At 47.0% G+C, this 16,749-nt stretch overlaps 1 protein-coding gene across 1 annotated transcript in view; it reads left to right on the top strand.

The window, feature by feature from the left end:
* Positions 1-9,902: 9,902 nt before the first annotated feature.
* HAUS5 (HAUS augmin like complex subunit 5) overlaps positions 9,903-16,749 on the top strand; it is a 43,128-nt gene continuing 36,281 nt past the window's right edge. The window contains exons 1-3 of the mRNA XM_068243242.1: positions 9,903-9,975; positions 12,474-12,573; positions 12,657-12,719. Of these exons, the coding sequence (XP_068099343.1) occupies positions 12,476-12,573; positions 12,657-12,719 (161 nt within the window). The 5' untranslated portion in view covers positions 9,903-9,975; positions 12,474-12,475. The remainder of the gene's footprint in view (positions 9,976-12,473; positions 12,574-12,656; positions 12,720-16,749) is intronic.

Genomic DNA, 16,749 nt, shown 5'->3' with positions numbered 1-16,749 from the left:
CACAGCTGCCAATAGTGATCACTACAATCCACCGGCGATCGTAGTGATCACGTGATCAGAAGCCATACACAATGGCTGCTGATCAGTGAGGGGAGATGTCAGCTGTCATATGACAGCTTAATCTCCCCTCTCCGGTGCGCACGATCGCGTCGGGATGGTTCGTTAGCGCGCATGTTGAATCAACGTCCAGTCAGAACGATAGCACCACCTGCTGGACGTTGATTCAACGTACTTGGTCTCCAATAGGTTAAAATCAATTTTCTAAAAAACTACAAGGTCTTTTGGTGGCAGCAGCATGTATGGGGACTTTGCTATTAACCGTCGGCACAAAATTATGCAAAAAATTTACGCAAAATTATAAAATGTATTATTTATGGAAATGATTACAATTACAAACGAAATTAATTAAGATTTTTCCTGAAATTTCGCATTACGATTTTGCATCGTAATTGCGAATTTCGATGTGAAATTACGACTATGCGAAATCTGTGCTCATCACTAGTTAAAAGGTTGGGTTTTTTTAACGTATATACATATCCACAGCGGGAGATACTGGTTGTTTGGCAGATGGAAACCGCTTTCGTTTTCCACAATGCAACAAGGCTCCCACAGTGTGATGTCAGGACCATGGCCATGACATCACACTGTGGGAGGGGTTTCACCACAATATCAGCCGTACAGATCCCTCTGATGATCTGTATGAGAAAAGGTAAAGATTTCTCCTGGGTAAAATCTTTCTCCAGCTCCATGAGGCTCGTGGGCTCCCTCGCCGTCCTTCTGGGAGGCTCCGTTCTCTTCTAATTCTCTCCGGTAACCCGGCCAGCCGTGCTCTTCTGCGCATGCGTGGCCCGGCCATGCGCACACCCTCCATCGCGCAGGAGCATGCGAATGGACAGATTACTGGGGAGAATTAGAAGAGAACTGTTCTGCCCTGGAGGACGGCAAAGGAGCCCCAGGTAAGTATAGCCTGGAGTCCCATCTCAGGTACCCTCTAAAGGATACCCGAGGTGACATGTGACATGATGAGATAGACATGTGTATGTACAGTGCCAAGCACACAAATAACGAGGCTGTGTTCCTTTTTTTCTTTCTCTGCCTGAGTTAAATATCAGGTATGTAAGTGGCTGACTCAGTCCTGACTCAGACAGGAAGTGACTACAGTGTGGCCCTCACTGATATGAAATTCCAACTATAAAACACTTTCCTAGCAGAAAATGGCTTCTGAGAGCAGGAAAGGGATAAAAAGGGTCAATAGTTCATAGATTTTAGCTCTGGCATACTTCAATGAATGTGTCATTGAGCAAAAATAATAAAACAGTACAGTTAAAAAATTTAAAAAGTAGATTTAAACATAAAATAAAACTGTGGAATATCTTAAAAAGTCATCTTTAGGAGACGGAAGATAGATACAAACATTTATTTCAATAGTGTATTTTTGTCTCGGGTGTCCTTTAATCTCCTACAGGTGTGTATCTGCTGAGCAGGTCAGGGATGTAAGTCGGGCACGACTTGTGTACAGATTTGTAGGCCAAACATAGGATATTGATGCTGATTCTGAAGTGAATTGAAAGCCAGCAATGGGATTTGCACAGGTGATCCGTACGGAATGTTTGTTACTGAGAGTTCTATGCACAGAGGGAGAGACTGGTTGCTTGGCAATTGGAAAAAACATTATTTCCCAGAATGCAGTGAGGTTCACAGATAGGAATCTATCAGGACCTAGGTCATGACATCAAACAGACCCTATACTTGTGGCTGATATAGCTCCACCCCCCCCCTCATGGGAAAGGGGGTATCAGCTACTGATTGGGATAAAGTTCAATTCAGGGTTAAAGTTCCCCTTTAGGTAGTGGCCTATCTCTGATTGACGGTACTCTCCAGGACAATATCACAAAAGAAAAGAACTGTGCCAATCAAAGCCACTAGCTGCCAATTTATTAGCTGGGAGCCGGTTACTGAATCAGCAGCTATGGGCTGTAATTAGCTAAAAGCACACCTGAAAGGAGAGACATATGGAGGCTGCCATATTTATTTCCTTTTATATATTTCACATTCCCTGGCAGTCCTGCTGATCCTCTGCCTCTAATACTTCTAGTCATAGCCCCTGAACAAGCATGCAGATCATGTTTGTGACAAAAATTTGACTAGAGTGGGAGGGTGGGTGATTCAGACACTACTGATACATGAAAGATCAGCAGGACTGCCAGGCAACTGGTGTTGTCTAAATGCAAATAAATATGGCAGCCTCCATATCCCTTCAGGTGTACTTTAATGTAATGGGGGTGGGGGGTTTCACATGATGTTTTGGCTATCGCTGTACCCTTTAGTAAAGCGTCTGAAGTGCCTGGCTGGGAATACGCCAGTTCTAGCTGAGCTCTCTTGGTCACGTGACACTGACTGGCTGCAGGAAAATAAACAGGCTGACAGCTGTTTCCTGTCCAAGGAGTGAGATGCCAAAAGTTAGATTTCCATTGCAGGGCTGTGATCCACCTGCCAGAGCCTATACTGTCCTCTGATGGCTGATGCCTATTGCCTGGTTTCCTGATCACAGCCCCTTCAAGTTTAGGTCAAAGTCATGTAAACTTTCCAGTAAGGATTAGTTCCTGCCTGTTATCTCTGTGAGCTCCTGGGCTGTATGCAGAGGGGTCATCCTGCAGGAAAAAGACATTAAACTATATAGGAAGAAGACATTAAACTATACAGGAAACCGAGAGTTGCAAAACATTTGCAGGTCTGCAGGTCCTCAAGCTGCAGTGAAAGGCATACTTTAGCTCCCAACTGTCCCTCTTTTGATGGGACAGTCCCTCTTTGCCAACCAAATCCCTCTGTCCCTCTTTCTTCCTCATGTGTTCCTCTTTCAGGACTGATGTATGTACAGATCTATGCAAATATATGTATTTTTCTACTGAAAAATGTATGACTTTAAACTTTATTCCCATCAATTAACTTGACATATTTCTTATTATCAAATGTTAAAATGAAGGAAAACTACTGATGATAGAGAGGACCAGTGTGATTTGAATCAGGGCCGGGCCGAGGCATAGGCTGGAGAGGCTCCAGCCTCAGGGCGCAGTGTAGGAAGGGGCGCACAATTCATTCAGATGTCATTCCTAATTGTGTATGAAGCAGAAAGAAATAAGAAAAGGAGATACATGGCAGTGACTGCAAGCCAGATAACTAGATATTGAGGTGTTGGGGAGGTTGTGGGCCCTGTGGCGCCTCTTAGTCTAATAGCAATCAGTGTGTGACGGCTGGGGTGGGAGGGATGAGGAAGGGGCCTCTTAGTGTAATAGCAATCAGTGTGTGACGGCTGGGGTGGGAGGGATGAGGGAGGGGCCTCTTAGTCTAATAGCAATCAGTGTGTGACAGCTGGGGTGGGAGGGATGGGGGGGCGCACTTTGGTGTCTCAGCCTTGGGTGCTGGAGGACCTTGTCCCGCCTCTGATTTGAATTATAAAACATCATCTCTTGCTTCTGAATTCTTTGTGATATGCGTGGTGAGGGGTGTGGTGGGGGTGTGGTTAGAAGTGTGTCCAGGGCGTGTCTTAAAGTTTCCCTCTTTCTTATCTCCAAAAAGTTGGGAGGTATGGAAATGTGTAGGAAGGACGCAGTGGTTGGAACACAAGTATAATTTTGCTCTGACGGATAATTTATTCATCTTCACTCTACTGGTTGTTTAAAGAGGTTCTGTGGATCATTAAAAAAAAAAAACAGACACTTACCTGGGGCTGCTATCGGCCCCCTGCAGCTGTCATGTCCTGCGTCGTCCTACTCGAATCACTCCTTCCCCGCTGCAGGTCCCGGTCTAATTGATCCAGACCATCAACTGCGGCTGCATGGCCGTGCGCATGCTCGCTCCCGCTGCGTCATCGGGACATACTGCGCAGTACGAGAAAACCTCATACTGCGCCTGCGCAGTAAGCTCCCGGAGACACAAGAGCGAGCATTATTCGTCTGCTTAGACAAATAATGTGGCGGCGGCGGGAAACGGAGGATCGTAGGCAGGGCCGGTTCAAGAAACAATTGGGCCCTAGGGCAAGATTAGCCTGGGGGCCCCCCAACATACACCCCCGACCAAAAAGCGTCTTTAGAGGCCCTTTGTTGCAGCCAAATCTCCCTCCTGGGCCCCTGAGCTGGCTGCTGACCCTTCCCCAATCACCTCCCAACTTAACAGTCCCTGGGGAGCAACAGTTAACATCAGAGGGGGAGGGGGACCTTGGGGGCCCCTACGGGCTCTGGGGTCCTGGGGCAATTGCCCATTTTTTCCTATGGTAGCTCCGGCCCTGATCGTAGGAGGATGGCACGGGACATGGCAGCTACAGGGGGCCAATAGAAGCCCCAGGTAAGTGTCAGTTTTTGTATTTTTTTATAATCCACAGAACCCCTTTAAGGAACACTTCACTTTGATTCATAAAATCGATTTCACATATAAAAGAGATGCGAAGGATGTTTTGTGGGCTAAAGCCGGCCATCATGGGCATGATTGTGCAATCTTACTGACTCTATATGCCACAGTGAGAAGTCTTGTCAGTGCCCAGGCCAACGTTGATAAGCACCAGGAATGCTGCTTCCAGAAACCACATGCAGTAGTGCCAATAAAGAAGAAAGAAGTGGAAGCGCGCATCCACTGCTAACATTTCAGTTTATTAGTTTCCAATTAAAGCCAGTTATAGTCAGATGTTGCGGACGGCTGAGGAAGCATCGGCCACATCGGGGCGAAACAACTGTCAACCCTGCACCGGTCTGTATGCTTTCCTCCCTGTTATAGGATAAGCTGCCTGTTACCCATCTGACTATAACTGGTTTTAAAGCGGACCTGAATTCAGAACTTCTTCTCTACTCTAAAAGATAAGCAACAGCATAATAACTTTAAAATAAAAACATTTCTTTGTTACACCTAATACAAATCCTGCAATACATCTGCAGTGTTTCTACTTCCTGCTTTCATGAAAGCAGACATAGGGCTTGATTCACAAAAGAGTGCTAACTCTTAGCACGGCTCTTTTCGCGCAAATTTTTGCATTGCGCCCGATCGCGAATTTTCGCACGAAACGATAACGTTTTTGCGCACAAATGCACATTTTTGTGCGAAAACTATATCGATTTCGTTTGCACGCGAAAACTTTATCGTTTTGCACGAAAATTCACGATCGCACACAATGTGAAAATTCGCGCGAAAACGGCCGTGCTAAGAGTTAGCACTCTTTTGTGAATCAAGCCCATAGGGTTATCATCCTGTGCTTTCAAATGGGCGTATCTGCCATCTCTACCATGGCAGTCATGTGACAAAGGGAGAGATCAGATTACCACTTGTGATTAGTCACAGATGAGGGGGAATTAGACAGGCTCAACTCTGTAAATACACACATGGGGCTCGATTCACAAAGCGGTGCTAACCCGGTTAGCATGCCTAAAAGACTTTAGGCATGATAACCATTGCACCATGCTGGTGAAAAGCCAGTTTAGGCGTGATAAGTTTAGGTATGATAAGTTTAGGTGTGATAAGTTTAGGCATGCTAAGTTTAGATAAGTTTAGATCGCTTGCAAAGTCCCGCACGCAAAGCAGCGCCATTAAACTTTATACATGATCAGCTGTGCACTGCGGTGCTAACGCAGTTGGCGCTTAAACTTAGCATGCCTAAACTTATCACACCTAAACTTATCACACCTAAACTTATCATGCCTAAACTGAGTTTAGGGGCTCGATTCACAAAGCGGTGCAAAGTGTTAGCACCATGGTGAAAAGGCCCTTATCACGCCTAAAGTCACTTTAGGCATGATAAGAAGAAACTCGCGCGAAGTTGCCGCGCGTACGCGTAAGTGCGCGCGCAACACCCGACGCTTCGCGCGAAGCTCCCATTAAGCCCTATGGGACTTTGCGCGCGCTCTTACGCGCGTACGCGCGAACGCGCTTACGCGCGGTAACTTCGCGCGAAGAGCAGGAAAAATCGGTGATAACTCAGTGGTGAAAAGGTCATCACGCCTAAAGTCTTTTAGGCGTGATAACTGGGTTATCACCGCTTTGTGAATCGAGGCCTAGGTGTGATAAAGGGCTTTTCACCAGAGTGCTAACTGTTAGCACCGCTTTGTGAATCAGGCCCATGGGGCTTGATTCACAAAGCGGTGCTAACCCAGTTAGAGAGTTTAGGCATGATAACCATTGCACTACTCTGGTGAAAAGCCAGTTTAGGCGTGATAAGTTTAGGCGTGATAAGTTTAGGCGTGATAAGTTTAGGCATGCTAAAGGTGGCCATACACTGGTCGATGTGCCATTAGATCGACCAGCTGACAGATCCCTATCTGATCGAATCTGATCAGATAGGGATCGTATGGCTGCCTTTACTGCAAACAGATTGTGAATCGATTTCAGCCTGAAACCGATCTTGCTCCATCCCGGCGCTTCCTGTGTTACTCCGTGACCAGGAAGTTCAAATAGAGCGCCCTCTATTTCAACTTCCTGGTCACCGGAGTGACACAGGAAGTATAAGCGTACACTGGGACATGCGGAAATGCGGTGCAGCGAGGAGAAGAGGACCCCGGAGCCAGCTTCAGGTAATGTATACATGCTCGGATCGGGCCCGAATCGTACGCCGCAAGAGACGCGTTCCTACCGCCGGGCGATCGAGGGTAATTTCCCGCACGGCGCGATCGACGGACCGATCCGATTTCGGAAGGAAATCGGATCGGCGGGTGCGTTTAGCGCAAGCGATTGGCAGCAGATCCGATCCCAGGATCGGATCTGCTGTCGAAACGGCCGTGAATCGAGCCAGTGTATGGCCTGCTTAAGTGTTGATAAGTGTAGATAGCGTGCAAAGTCCCACGCGCAAAGCAGCGCCATTAAACTCTATGCGAAGTGCACCAGACTTTGCTAGCGCAAAACTTTTGATCAGCTGTGCACTGCGGTACTAACGCAGTTGGTGCCTAAACTTATCACACCTAAACTTATCATGCCTAAACTTATCACACCTAAACTTATCACACCTAAACTTATCACACCTAAACTTATCATGCCTAAACTTATCATGCCTAAACTTATCACACCTAAACTTATCATGCCTAAACTGAGTTTAGGCGTGATAAAGGGCTTTTCACCAGCGTGCTAACTGTTAGCACCGCTTTGTGAATCAGGCCCATGGTGCATTCCTCTATGTTTTCCTTCTGTCCTGTGCAAGAGTTCAGCTCCACTTTAATTGGAAACAATCAGAAATGTTAGCAGTGGATGTGCACTTCTCTCTTCTTTCTTCTTTATTGGTACCAACTCTATGTAGTAGAACCGTAAACTGACTGAATAGGCTTTGAAGAGATGTCTTATGTAGTCCCTCGGATCACATGGAAGTGGTAAGATTGTGCAACCTTAAAGTAAACCAGAGGTGCTAATAAACAAAATAAAAAAGATATGTCCTACCTGACCCCTAACCCTAATCACCCCTTACAAACTTCCGACCTGAAGTCTAACCCTAACATTCAAGACCACCCCAACAAACTTCCTACTGGACACCTGCTAGCGGGCTTCTAAATTGCCTGCTTCACTGCCTGGGCCCACTTGAAGATCGTGGCTGCGCCCCTGTTCATGCACCAGTAGAGCTGAGGTGCACCCGTGCAAGTACAGGCGCAGTAGCACGGAGCTGCACCTGCATGGGTGGCTGGGACTTACTACGCAGGTGCAGCCGTTCTCTCGCAGGTTACGGAACGGCACAGTTACAGTCCTAAAGAAATGGGCTTGAATGAGGGAAGGGGGGGTTGAGTGTGGCTGCTGGGACTGCGCGCCGCACACTACTGCCATGGACTATTTATATCGCGGACTTGGGTCCCCATCTGTGAGCATTTCCTGCTCTGTCAGTCCCTCTGTTGGCTCCCTGCCACACAAAGGTACTATTCATGATCCTGTTCCAAACCCTCACCTAAAGCCCTCACCAGTCTCACCCCTGCCCTACTTAAAGTGGACCTGAACTCTTGCATGGGACAAAATGAAAACAGAGAGAAATGCACCTTGTGTGTATTTAGAGAGTTTAGCCTGTCTAATTCCCTCTCATCTGTGTCTAATCACAGGTTGTAATATGATCTCTCCCCTGTGTCACATGACTGCCTATGGCAGATCAGCAGATAAGCTCATTTGAAAGCACAGGCTGTAAACAATATGTCTGCTTCCATGAATCAGGAAATAGAAACAGTGCAGATTTATTGCAGGATTCGTATCAGCTGTATCAAAGTAATATTTTTCTTTAAAGGCTATTATGCTGCTGCTTATCTTTTAGAGCAGAGAGGAAGTTCTGAGTTCAGGTCCACTTTAACTACAATTCTCTCGCGATTGTAAAGGCTGTACTGTGTATTCTCCATTGTAAAGTGACAGAGAAGATGCTGGCGCTATATATATACTGTACATACCTCCCACATTTTGAGATAAGAAAGAGGGATCCTTAAAGAGGAACTCCAGTGAAAATAATGTAATAAAATAGTGCTTTATTTTTACAATAAATATGTATAAATGATTTAGTCAGTGTTTGGCCATTGTAAGATCTTCCTCTCCCCGATTTACATTCTGACATTTATCACATGGTGGCATTTTTACTGCTGGCAGGTGATGTCACTGGAAGTAGACGCTGCTTGCATTTTTGGCAGTTGGAAACAACTGTAAACAGCTATTTCCCATAATGCAATGAGGTTCACAGACAGGAAACTGCCGGGACCATTGGTCCTCACAATAACCTGTGGGAGGGGTTCCACCACAATATCAGCCATACAGCGCCCCCTGATGATCCGTTTGAGAAAAGGAATAGATTTCTCAAGTAAAAGGGGGTATCAGCTACTGATTGGGATAAAGTTCAATTCTTGGTCGGAGTTTCTCTTTAAGCCGCACCCCTGCCACACCCCTAATCATGTCCCCAACGCACCCCTAGTCACATACAATAAAGATTTCATGGGAAAATGTGTTGTTTTATAATTCAAACCACAGTAGTCCTTTCTATCATTAATAGTTTTCCTTCATCTTAGCATTTGAATATAAGACATTCATTAATTTAAATGATAGGAATAAAGTTTAGAGTAAATTAAAACACATTTTTCGTAGATAAATACACATATTTACATAGATCTGTACTCCAGTCCTGAAAGAGGGACAGATGAGGAAGAAAGAGGGACAAAGGTATTTGGTTCCCAAAGAGGCACGGCTATGTATAAAACTAAAAGAATAATAATTCCTTATAATCATAACTCCCAACTGTCCCTATTTCGGAGGGACAGTCCCTTTTTGGAAGCCCTGTCCCTCTGTCCCTTTTTCCCTCTCATTTGTCCCTCTTTCAGGACTTTGTCTCTCTTTCTATATAAATATATATATTTCTCCACTAAAAATGTGTTTAATTGACTCTAAACTTCATTCACATCCTTTAAATAGATATATTACTAATTTTGAAATGTTACTATGAAGGAAAATGAACCAGGAAAGAAAGGACCAGTGTGGTTTGAATTATAAAACAACATATTTTTCTTATGAAATCTTTATGGTATGCGTGACTAGGGACGTGGTGGGGGCGTGGCCAGGGGTGTGGCTCAAATGTCCCTTTTTCTCATCTCAAAAAGTTGGGATGTATGTTATAATAATAATCCCTTCAAAAGAGGGACCGTTGGAAGCTATGTATAAAACTAAAAGAATAATAATTATTTCCATCAATTATCCTGTCTAGAAATGTATATCAAATATAAATAAAATAAATAAATAAACAAACGTAATCAAAGAAATAATATTTTAAAAAAGTATAAATTTCAGTGCAGCAATACTCCCAAGTCGCCACAAGATGGCGCGCCAGCCTGCGAAGTGAGCCATAGAATAGCTGCGCGCTGGTTTCTTGTAGCTGTAGTGGGTGATCTGCCTCCCCCTGGCGGCGGATAGCGGGCACTGCACGTGGTGACGCAGAGCGGAGGTGACACGTTCAAATCGCGCCCGGCGGGAAGAGCGAAGCTGTGCGGCTGTCCGGAGCGGGTGAGAAGAGGGGGGCTGCTGGTGGGCGATCTGAGGCAGACTGCTGCTGAACTACAGCTCCCAGCCTCTCCATTGTAGGGGGTGGAGGGCTTTTTGGGACTTGTAGATCACATTGTTATACTGAAACTTTCAAATGTTAGGGGTGATGGGAGTGCAGACACTTGTAGTGCAGGGCTCTCCTGGGACTTGTAGTGCACAGCAGGGCTCTCCTGGGACTTGTAGTGCGCCGCAGAGCTCTCCTGGGACTTGTAGTGCACAGCAGGGCTCTCCTGGGACTTGTAGCGCACCGCAGGGCTCTCCTGGGACTTGTAGTGCACCGCAGGGCTCTCCTGGGAGATGTAGTACACTGCAGGACTCTCCTGGGACTTGTAGTGCGCCGCAGAGCTCTCCTGGAACTTGTAGTGCACCGCAGGGCTCTCCTGGGACTTGTAGCGCACCGCAGGGCTCTCCTGGGACTTGTAGCGCACCGCAGGGCTCTCCTGGGACTTGTAGTGCACCGGAGGGCTCTCCTGGGACTTGTAGTGCACAGCAGGGCTCTCCTGGGACTTGTAGTGCACAGCAGGGCTCTCCTGGGACTTGTAGTGCACACCAGGGCTCTCCTGAGATTTGTAGTGCACCGCAGGGCTCTGCTGGGACTTGTAGTGCACCGCAGGGCTCTCCTAGGACTTGTAGTGCACACCAGGGCTCTCCTGAGATTTGTAGTGCACCGCAGGGCTCTCCTGGGACTTGTAGTGCACCGCAGGGCTCTCCTGGGACTTGTAGTGCACCGCGGGGCTCTCCTGGGACTTGTAGTGCACCGCGGGGCTCTCCTCTGACTTGTAGTGCACCGCAGGGCTCTCCTGGGACTTGTAGTGCACCGCAGGGCTCTCCTGGGACTTTTAGTGCACCGCAGGGCTCTCCTGAGATTTGTAGTGCACCGCAGGGCTCTCCTGGGACTTGTAGCGCACCGCAGGGCTCTCCTGGGACTTGTAGCGCACCGCAGGGCTCTCCTGGGACTTGTAGCGCACCGCAGGGCTCTCCTGGGACTTGTAGCGCACCGCAGGGCTCTCCTGGGACTTGTAGCGCACCGCAGGGCTCTCCTGGGACTTGTAGCGCACCGCAGGGCTCTCCTGGGACTTGTAGCGCACCGCAGGGCTCTCCTGGGACTTGTAGTGCACACCAGGGCTCTCCTGAGATTTGTAGTGCACACCAGGGCTCTCCTGAGATTTGTAGTGCACCGCAGGGCTCTGCTGGGACTTGTGCACCGCAGGGCTCTGCTGGGACTTGTAGTGCACCGCAGGGCTCTCCTGGGACTTGTAGTGCACCGCAGGGCTCTCCTGGGACTTGTAGTGCACCGCAGGGCTCTCCTGGGACTTGTAGTGCACCGCAGGGCTCTCCTGGGACTTGTAGTGCTCCGCGGGGCTCTCCTGGGACTTGTAGTGGATTGCAAGGCTCTCCTGGGACTTGTAGTGCATTGCAGGGCTCTCCTGGAACTTGTAGTGCACCGCAGGGCTCTCCTGGGACTTGTAGTGCACCGCAGGGCTCTCCTGGGACTTGTAGTGCACCGCAGGGCTCTCCTGGGACTTGTAGTGCACCGCAGGGCTCTCCTGGGACTTGTAGTGCACCGCAGGGCTCTCCTGGGACTTGTAGTGCACCGCGGGGCTCTCCTGGGACTTGTAGTGCACCGCGGGGCTCTCCTGGGACTTGTAGTGGATGGCTGGATTATTTTTATTATTGATTAATAAAGTGCCAACATATTCCGTGGCGCTGTACAAAGTAAGTAACAAACATGGGGTACATAATAATACAGACAGTGGTGTACACCATATATAGGCACTGGTACATAATACAGAATTCGTAATTACTGTTACAAATGTTACATGATAAATACAATGGATAATGCAGGCATGTGTAGAATGTGGGGTGTATGGGGGACTTGTATTGGTTTGCAAGCTTGTGATGGGAGTGGAATTGTGGGGTTGTGTTGGAACCTGGTGTTACTATGTCTATGGCCAGGATTGGATTGTGAGCTCCTCTGAGGACAGTCAGTGACATGACTATGTACTCTGTAAAGTGCTGCAGAAGATGTCAGAGCTATATAAATACATAATAATATGGTAGGACATTAGATTATGACTATGACAGGGATTAGATTGTGAGCTCCTCTGAGGACAGTCAGTGACATGACTATGTACTCTGTACAGTGCTGCAGGAGAGGTCAGTGCTATATAAATACATACATAATAATATGGTAGGACATTAGACTATGACAATGGTAGGATTAGATTGTGAGCTCCTCTGAGGACAGTCAGTGACATGACGATGTACTCTAAAGTGCTGCGGAAGGTGTCAGTGCTATAAAAATACATAATAATAATATGGTGGGACATTAGACTATGACCAGGATTAGATTGTGAGCTCCTGTGATCACTCCTGTAGTTGTACTCAATCTGGAGATCCCTCTTTAGGAAAGGCTGCAGCACATTCATATGCCTGACCTCTGGCCTTGTGTCTCCCAGGAATGGATCGGAGGGGGTTGGCGCAGGAGCTGCGGAGGTGGGCAGTGGAGGAAATGGGGCTTCCGACACAGAAGGCGCCCCCAGAGGACGTGCTGCAGAGGTGAGGCAAGAATGAGGGGTACGGACTATAAAGGGCTTCTGTCTGCAGTAACCTGACACTTGTCTCTCTGCCTCCCCCTACAGGCTGTTCATAGGACAGTGCGCTGATATCTGGAAGTATGTTGTACGGCACGTCCGCAGCCAGAGGTGAGTATATTGTGCGTCTGTAAATTATAACTGCCAGTCTGCTTGGTAACCCCTTCCCATACACTTTATACTGCGCATCGGGTTACTGAGCTTCATCTCAACAGCAGTTCACCTGTCTGGTAGGGTTTTAAGAGAGTTAAAGGGAGGGTCCACGGTGTAAAAAAAAAAAAAAAAAATACTAATCCACCTTACCTGGGGCTTCCTCCAGCCCGTGGCAGGCAGGACGTGCCCTTGACGCCGCTCCGGAGGCTCCCGGTCTTCTCCCGTGGCGCACCCGACCTGGCCAGGCCGGCTTCAACGTCGGGCTCTTGTACGCTCCAACGTGCGTCTCACGCCGTCGTGCTGACATCATCAAACGGACTGTACTGTGCAGGCGCAGAACTACTGCGCCTGCGCAGTACAGCCTGGAGGACCTCCGATGACGTTAGCGCGACCGTGAGAGACGCACGCTGGAGCGTACAAGAGCCCGACGTTGAAGCCGGCCTGGCCAGGTCGGGTGCGCCACGGGAGAAGACCGGGAGCCTCCGGAGCGGCGTCAAGGGCACGTCCTGCCTGCCACGGGCTGGAGGAAGCCCCAGGTAAGGTGGATTAGTAGTTTTTTTTTTTTTTTTTACCGTGAACCCTCCCTTTAAAGAGAACCCGAGGCGGGGCTCTGAGAATAAAATCCCTAGATCTAAATAGCAACAGAGGCTGGGCTCTATAGGCAGACCCAGCCTCTGTATGGGAATTTCGTTGTGAGAACCCCGCCTCAGGTTCTCTTTAATAATTACTTATCTATAGGAATGCAGGTGATTATGCAAATTTGCTACCAAACCAGTTGGGAAGAAGGAGGGGCAATCAGAGGTCGCTGTAGTGATGACTGGGAAGGTGATTTTATTACTGGTCCTGGCCTTCTTCCCCAACTACTAAATTGTCTATAATAATCACATTAAAAAAATTTCAGCCACTGCCCTAAAAACCCAACATATTTCGTCACACTGGTCTGTGCCGAAAACTGTGACTTTACTGCCGTGTACGTTTCTGCGTTTTGCATTTTTCTTGGGTTTTGTGTTTTTTAAATCTGCCTTTTTTGATGGGGAAAAATACCAGGGCTGTGCAGTCATTTTTGGGTACCTGGAGTTGGATGATTTTTGTACCGACTCCACAGACACTTTTGTACCGACTCTTTCCCGGCATTGGAAACTGAATATCCGTATTTTATTTGGGTTCATTTTTCCCTAAATTTTGTTATTAATTTTTTTTTTTTATTATTTTTTGAAGTCCAAGCTTATGACTTGATAGGGAAATATAGATTAAATAATATTTCTTACAACAGATCAAGTCAGTTTTCCATATTCCTTCTCTCATTTTCAAACTAGATTTTGCTTTGTGACTGAGTCTGCAGTAAAGTAAAATGTATGCTGCTTTGTGGTTACATATTGGAGTTTTTAGAAAGGTCAGGTGACTTCCATTTTTTCCTTTGTTCGCAACAGGGCTGTGGAGTCGGTCCAAAAATCCTCCGACTCCTCAGTTTAGGATTCCACCGACTCCGACTCCTCTAATTTGCATATTACAATCTTGTTGATTAACAGTATGTAACGTGAAATTTGTCTCTTAACTGCCAACGCTTAGGAATTTTACAAGACAACTGAAGTGAGAAGGATATGTAGACTACTATATTTATTCCCTTTAGACTAAAACTAGTCCTTGGTAAGAGCACTTGTAAAAGGTACAAACCGGAGCAAAGAACACCTATCAGGCCCTAGGCAATGTAACTGTGGGTACATGTAAGAATGATGTGCAGGTACTCTGCAGGGGAATGAGGAGATTCTTCCTCTATTACACATTCTTCATGCACAATCTGAACAAAGTTTATGGGTGACAGACAACACCTCTGTGTTCAATGTGCACAGCATTCTCAGTGGATTCCCTGCATCTCTGTGGGGAGTGCATATGTAGAGTATAGTACTACTGTGTAACAAAGTAAACCTGAGACAGATGAAATTAAAGTTTTATACATACCTGGGGCTTCCTCCAGCCGCCTTCAGGATAATCAGTCCCTTGTTGTCCTCCTCCACCACCTGGATCTTCTGCTATGAGTCCAGGTACTTGAGCCAGTCTGGTGTAGTGCACATGCACACAGTCCGCCGCCGGGAGCGCAGCACTATTGCGCAGGTGCAGAATGTTCCTGGCTGTGGGAGCGGCATGCGGCCGGACAGCGCTGACTGGCTGAATTACCAGGACTTGTAGCAGAAGATCCAGGTGGTGGAGGTGGACAGCGAGGGACTGATTAGCCTGAAGGGGGCTGGAAAAAGCCCCAGGTATGTATAAAGCTTTTTTCTTTTCATCCGTCTCAGTTACCCTTTAATTTGTAGTCACCAAACCAAATTTTAACAACATATCAAATTATTTGATTTCATGAGCAAAGGGGGTGCATACATTTGCATAAATCAGCATCAATGCAGAATTATTTCCATCTCATTGACCATCTCTATTAGTGACACAGCTACACATCAGGCTTTATTCTTACAGCATAGACGTTATTTAGTATATATGTTACGGCCAGAACCCGAAGTGTGGCCACTTCGGGTTCTGGCCGGCCAATGCGCGAAGTGACCGCAGCGCAGCGGCCAATGTTAGAAATGGAATGTTTCCTTTTATTATGAATGTAGTTTTCCGGCCGTGTCTGGCCAAAATGTAGCAAAACAGTTCGTTCATTAAATGAAATGAAGCTGGCGGCAATGTAGAAGGATGAAGCCGCCCGGCTTCTGCTCCGCCTCCTCTCCTCCGCCCCTGCCTCTCTCTCTTCTCCCCGATACTGGCAGCGGGGGACATGCGTGTCCCCCCCAGAGTCGTTCGTAGCGGCAGGCAATCCTGTCGTTCGTCCCTGCAGAGCGGGGGCCGGCAGAAGCAATGTCTGCAGCCTCCCCGCTCTGCTTTCCTGGCGCCACGAACGACTCTCGGGGACACGCGTGTCCCCGCCGGCTGCCCGAAGAAGAGAGAGAGAAGAGGCAGGGGCGGAGGAGAGGAGGCGGAGCCGCCAGCTTCATTTCATTCAATTAACGAACTGTTTTGCTACATTTTGGCCAGAGACGGCCGGAAAACTATATTAATATTAAAAGGAAACATTCCATTTCTAACATTGGCCGCTGCGCTGCGGCCACTTCGCGCATTGGCCGGCCAGAACCCGAAGTGGCCGGCCAGAACCCGAAGTGGCCGGCCAGAACTAGAAGTGGCCAAACTTCGGGTTCTGGCCGTAACATATATAAGAGATTCCTGTGTACACATCATATATACAGTCACAATCAGATGTGTATATCTGACTTTAAAAATACGGGGACTGCTTTATTGAAGCAGCGCAAGTAACTCATTTTGATTGGTTTATTTCATTTTTGTGGACTGAGCACAGCTATTACTGTATATATGCTGTATATATACATTATTTTTAATGACTATTATCTGAGAAATAGAACATTTTATCATATTTTTCTATTTTAATTACAGTTACAAATTCATTAGGAGTCGGAGTCGGTGCATTTTTCCCCGACTCCGACTCCAGGCACCCAAAATTGCCCGACTCCACAGCCCTGGTTCGCAAGCTAAATTGTGCTCCAAATTACAGTAGAAGTAAAATATATATGATAGCTTGTGGTTACATTACTTGTGATTTCTTGTCTGATTAGTTAATGTTCTAGTCAATTTTGCTCTTACATTGTGCAGTAAGCTTATATTGAGAAGTATTTTGAGTATTTTGTATCATTCATTAATTTGATTTGCAATTGTTCTAATAAATTCATGTATATTTAATAAATTGTTTTTAAAATAGTTGTCATGATTTTTCACTCTTTGTACCAATGTACTGAGAAATCTCGATATTGAACTCAGAGTTGGGCATATGATACAGTTTATTTTTCGTAGGAAGTCTTAGAGTTTGATTTTTATACTTCCGGTCAGGGCTGTGGAGTTGGAGTTGGGGCAATTTTGGGCACCCGGAGTTGGAGTCGTTGATTTCATAAACTGAGGAGTCAGAGTCGGATGATTTTTGTACAAA

This window comes from Hyperolius riggenbachi, chromosome 6 (genome assembly GCF_040937935.1).
Source record: "Hyperolius riggenbachi isolate aHypRig1 chromosome 6, aHypRig1.pri, whole genome shotgun sequence".
In the NCBI taxonomy this organism is placed as follows: domain Eukaryota; kingdom Metazoa; phylum Chordata; class Amphibia; order Anura; family Hyperoliidae; genus Hyperolius; species Hyperolius riggenbachi.
This window is presented reverse-complemented; position numbering and strand designations above follow the sequence as displayed.